Source organism: Dipodomys ordii, unplaced genomic scaffold (assembly GCF_000151885.1).
Source record: "Dipodomys ordii isolate 6190 unplaced genomic scaffold, Dord_2.0 Scaffold13, whole genome shotgun sequence".
Taxonomy (NCBI): Eukaryota; Metazoa; Chordata; class Mammalia; order Rodentia; family Heteromyidae; genus Dipodomys; species Dipodomys ordii.
In genome coordinates, this window is record NW_012267229.1 from 16,369,447 (window position 1) to 16,374,652 (window position 5,206).

A 5,206-nucleotide genomic window follows, 5' to 3' on the forward strand; every position below is an offset into this window, starting at 1 on the left:
GCTGAGGGACAGCGCCCAGGCCCAGAGTTCAAGCCCCAGGGCAGACCAAAAAAAAAAAAAAAGAATCTGACAAAAAGATGGCAGCTCAGCACATGTTCAGTCTGACTGTCTTTTTGTCAGATTTTTTTTTCTTTTTTAAAATTTTGTCACTAGGACTGGTTAGGTGGCTCAGAGGTAGATTGCTTGTCTTGCATGCATGAGGCTCTTGGTTCGATTCCTCAGCACCAAATAAGCAGAAAAGCCTGGAAGTGGCACTGTGGCTCAAATGGTAGAGCACTAGCCTTGAGCTGAAACAGTGCCCAGACCCAGAGTTCAGGCCCCACAAAGGACACACACAGACACAAAAATTGTCACTACAACATATTTATAAGATGATTCTTTGTTACTTTGTTCTTCCCCCATGGTATAATCCCTGTTCTTACTGTATTTGATGTTGGTATAATTTGTGGAGGGGAAGGGCAAAAACAAACGGTTTAAATAGGGATACAGGTGGACCTGTTGCAACAATGAGATGTACAAGTTGTTGGTGGGGTGGGGTGGAGGTAGGGGTGGGTGGGGGGGAGATGGGAAGGGATGGGAAGGGGAAACAAAGGAGGAGGCAACAATGCTCGATAAGAAATGTACTCATTACCTTGCCCATGTAATTGTAACCCCTCTGTACAGTATTTTCACAATAAAAAATTAAAAAAAATTGTCACTACAGCTTGAATTCAGGACTTCAAGCTTGGCCTTTTTGACTATAGCTGGTGCTCTACCACTTGTACTATACCTTTAGGCTAGCTTCCCTCTCCCCTCCATTAAGGAGTCTGGTGGTCCTTTCTGCCTGTTGGCTTTTTGCCACAGAGCCACTTTCGGTTAATTGGAGATGAGCCTTAGGGCTTTCCTGCTCAGGCTGGTTTTTTTTTTTTTTTTTTTTTTGGGTCCGGTTGTGCGGCCTGAACTCTGGGCCTGGGCGCTGTCCCTCAGCTCTTCAGCTCAAGGCTAGTGCTCTACCACTTGAGCCACAGCGTTACTTCTGGCTTTTTTCTTTTTGCTTATGTGGTGTTGAGGAATCGAACCCAGGGCCTCAGGCATGCAAGACAAGCGCTCTACCGCTGAGCCACCTTCCCAGCCCCTCAGGCTGGTTTTGAATCATGCTTCTCATATCTCAGCCTCATAGTTGGGCACTGGGCCCCAGACTAGCTTTAAAACGTTTTTCTTTTTTTTTTGTCGGTCATGGGGCTTGAACTCTGGGCTTGGGCGCTGTCCTTGTGCTCTTCAGCTCAAGGTGAGTGCTCTACCGCTTCTGGTTTTCTAGCGGTTTATTGGAGTTAAGAGTCTCACGAACTTTCCTGCCCAGGCTGGCTTTGAACCATGATCCTCAGGGATTACAAGCGTGAGCCACCAGCGCCCGGCAGGTTTTTATTTTTCTGAAGATGATGTTCCCTTGTAGACCAGGCTGGCCTCAAGCTCTCCATCCTTTTGCCTTAGCCTCACACAAGAGGCATTATACACGCCACAATACCCAGCCTATACTATATTTTCTTTCGTATAAGTTCCTGGGCTGAAAAATAAACGCATTGCTTTGGTAGTATAGGGTACATTGTTTTGGTGCATGAGAGCCCAGAAGTTCACCTCTGGCCCCTTGGATTATGTTTGCAACTTCATAGATTACTTTAAGTGAACCCAGAAATTTTTCTCACGGAGGCCTCTTTTCACATAAATGACCTATTCAGAGCATTTTATTTTCTGCAAAAGGAAAATAACTTTACTTTGATCATAAATAGCCACAATTCCTAGTATCCACAGGCTTGATAAAACAAATAAGAAGAATGTAAATACACATCAGGAGTAAGACTGTTTAGTTTCAAATGATGGCTTCAGATTCAAAGGCAGTTAGAGGAATGGAAACATATTGTATTTTCCATCTTAGTAGAGTGGAAAAAAAAGAATTGAAGAAAGAAAGGATAATTACTTAGGAAGGGGCTCAAGAAGTAGAAAATTTGAATGGAGGGTTGGGAAGGTGGCTCAGTGGTAGAGCGCTTGCCTTGCATGCATGAGGCCCTGGGTTCGATTCCTCGGCACCACATAAGCAAAAAGAAAAAAAAGCCGGAAGTGGCACTGTGGCTCAAGTGGTAGAGCGCTAGCCTTCAGCTGAAGAGCTGAGGGACAGCGCCCAGGCCCAGAGTACAGGCCCCATGACCGAACCCCCCCTCCCCCTAAAAAAAATTTGGATAAGAAAAAGTAAGCTGGGTACTGGAGGCTCATACCTGTAATCTTAGCTCCTCCTCCTCCTTCTCCTCTTCCTTCACCTCCTCCTCCTCCTCCTCCTCCTCCTCTTCTTTTTCTTCTTCTTCTGTCATGGGGCTTGAACTCTGGGCCTGAGCGCTGTCCCTCAGCTCTTCACCTCAAGGCTAGTGCTCTACCACTTGAGCTAAAGTGCCACTTTCGGTTTTCTGGTGGTTTATTGGAGATAAGAGTTTCACAGACTTTTCTGCCTGGGCTGGCTTTGAACCACGATCCTCAGATCTCAGCCTCCTAAGTAGCTAGGATTATAGGCGTGATCCTCCGGCGCCCGACTCCCCCTTCTTTTTTGCAGTGGTACAGTGCTGGGAGTTGGTGGTGGAACCTAGCAACTTATATGTGCTAGGCAGGTATTCTTATCACTGAGCTGTAGAACTTTCTTTCCAGCCTTTAGAAAGTAGGACCAGGTATCTGTGTCTCAGCAGGATTGTTTATTTTGTTGAGATGGGGTCTTGTGTTTCCCAGGCTGCAGATTTCTGCCAAAGCTTCCCAAGTAACTGGTAGTATAGGCATGTACCACTTGGCTAGTATCTCAGCTTTTGTTTGCTTTCTTTGCCCTTAAAAATCAATTACAGCTTGAAGTTGTTACTTTTTATTGGATAAATTTTTGTCTGAAGGCTACTTGAAGACAGGAACTGAGTCTGTTTTGGTCATGACTTTTTCTCAGTAGTGTCTGAGTAAATATTTGTTGAAAGAATCAACAAAGGGTTGAATTTAACCATAGCTCAACTTGGTTTCTTTTGAAATTCTGAGGGAGTGCTTCTTGTATATAGGAGTCCCTGGTAAGCATTGTCAAGGGAGAGTCTCCTACATTTCTAGAAACCACAGGATTTGACGTGATAGAGGATGAGCCATAAGAGGACAGGGAACCAACGAAGGGATTCTTGTGTTAGAAAGAGGCAGGAGGAAAAGAGAAGGTGCTGACAGGGTTCATGGAGCTTTGTGTTTTGAATGCCTGTTTTTTTACATGTAGTGAGTGCTGCTATACTCTGGGCAGACTTTGCCTAAGTTTCATAAATATTTAATTGGCTTTTTCAGGAGAATAAAGGCAGCCCCATTGATGACTGAAAATGACAAAGCATCCACCTAACAGACGAGGAATCAGCTTTGAAGTGGGAGCCCAGTTGGAAGCCCGGGACCGTTTAAAAAACTGGTACTTTTACATTTTTTCTGTTAATTAAAGGTTGTTGTCAGAAGTGATAAAGAATGGTAGCCTAGGCTTTTCTGTGGTGTTTTCCAGCTTAAGTTTAGAATATGGAAATATCCTTTCTGCTGTGTGTGTGTGTGCATGTGTGTGCATGTATGTGTGTGTGTGTGCATGTATGTGTGTATGTGTGTGTGTAGGGATATCCTGTGACCTTTCCGTTATACTTGTTCCCTTTTTTGTCTGTTCATCTGAAGGAATTAGGGGAAAAGAAATGTGAGTGTCCACAAGGAAGGAAAGAAGTAACAGTGGCAGCATTCTTGCTCTTGGCTGCCTGTCTGGAAGAAAAGAGGAGAGAAAGATCAGAAAGGGAAATGCTCCTCTGTTATGCACAGCCCCTCTTTTTTCCTGAGTGTGATTGGTATGGCTAATATATGCTCATCAGTAGTGCTCTGTAAGAGCGATTTGATTTAGAAGCTGAGGGATGTGGCTTTTGGACCTGATACTCTTTTGATGTCTGGCTGGTAGTTACTTTGTAAGTTGGCTTCATCTATAGATGTAGGTACTGTAATACTGGTTACATGGAATTTTTCTGAGAGTAAAATTATTATAAAGTATATGGTGAATGGTCTTCAAAACAAAAGATATTGTGGTTCATGCCTATAATCCTACCTACTCAGGACATTGATATCTGAGGATTGAACTTTGGAGCCATCTCAGTCACAAAATTATCTCTATTAGCCAGCCCAAACCTGAAACTGGAGGTATGGCTCAAATAGTAGAGCACTAGCTGTAAGTGAAAAAGCTTATTAGCAGAGCGAAGTGGAAACTCTAGTACCAGTATTCAACAAACAAGAAGAAAACCCTATGGTTGTGGTAGCACACCTGTAATTTCACCACTAGGGAAATTGAAATATGAAGGAGGATTATGATTTTAATGCCAGTCTGGGATATACATCAAGATTCTGCCTGAGTTCTCTCATATACAGAAGCTAGATCTAAAACACGCTGGGACATGATAAATTATACAGGACTCTAGGCATTTATACACTGAGATGAAAGGAGAATATTCTTAGGAGAGGAATACAAAGGCACAATGCCTATGTGTATTTGATCATAAAAAATAATATTTATAGCCGAGCGCTGGTGGCTCATGCCTGTAATCCTAGCTACTCAGGAGGCTGAGATCTGAGGATCACAGATCAAAGCCAGCCCCAGCAGGAAAGTCCATGAGACTCTTATCTCTAATAAACCACCAGAAAACCGGAAGTGGTGCTGTGGCTCAAGTGGTAGAAGGCTAGCCTTGAGCTGAAGAGCTGAGGGACAGCGCCCAGGCCCAGAGTTCAAGCTCCACTACCAACAAAAAAAAACCAAAACTATCAAACTGAACTTCAGGAAATGGAAACAGGTTTTTTCTTTTTTGCTACTTTTTGTCTTGTTTGTTCATTTATCTGTCTTTGGGAGGGTGGTAGGGGGACAGCAATGGAGGGACAAAGGGTGAACAAATGCAGCAGTGGTATAAACTAGACACTGTTGAAAATGAACTGTCCAACAACTTGTGGGTGGGATGGAAGGTAAAACTGGGGAGACTAAGGAGAGCATTGCCCAGAAAGAAATGTATTCTTTTTTTTTTTTTTTAATTTTTTTGGGTCCAGTTGTGGGGCCTGAACTCTGGGCCTGGGCGCTGTCCCTCAGCTCTTCAGCTCAAGGCTAGCCTTCTACCACTTGAGCCACAGCGCCACTTTTGGCTTTTTTCTTTTTGCTTATGTGGTGCTGAGG

General features: G+C 43.8%; 1 protein-coding gene across 2 annotated transcripts in view; it reads left to right on the forward strand.

Moving 5' to 3' along the window:
- Phf20 (PHD finger protein 20) overlaps positions 1-5,206 on the forward strand; it is a 113,159-nt gene that overhangs the window by 21,253 nt on the left and 86,700 nt on the right. For both annotated transcript variants that reach the window (XM_013010920.1, XM_013010921.1), the window contains exon 2: positions 3,322-3,436. In XM_013010920.1, coding sequence (XP_012866374.1) covers positions 3,354-3,436 — 83 coding nt within the window. In that variant the 5' untranslated portion in view covers positions 3,322-3,353. The remainder of the gene's footprint in view (positions 1-3,321; positions 3,437-5,206) is intronic.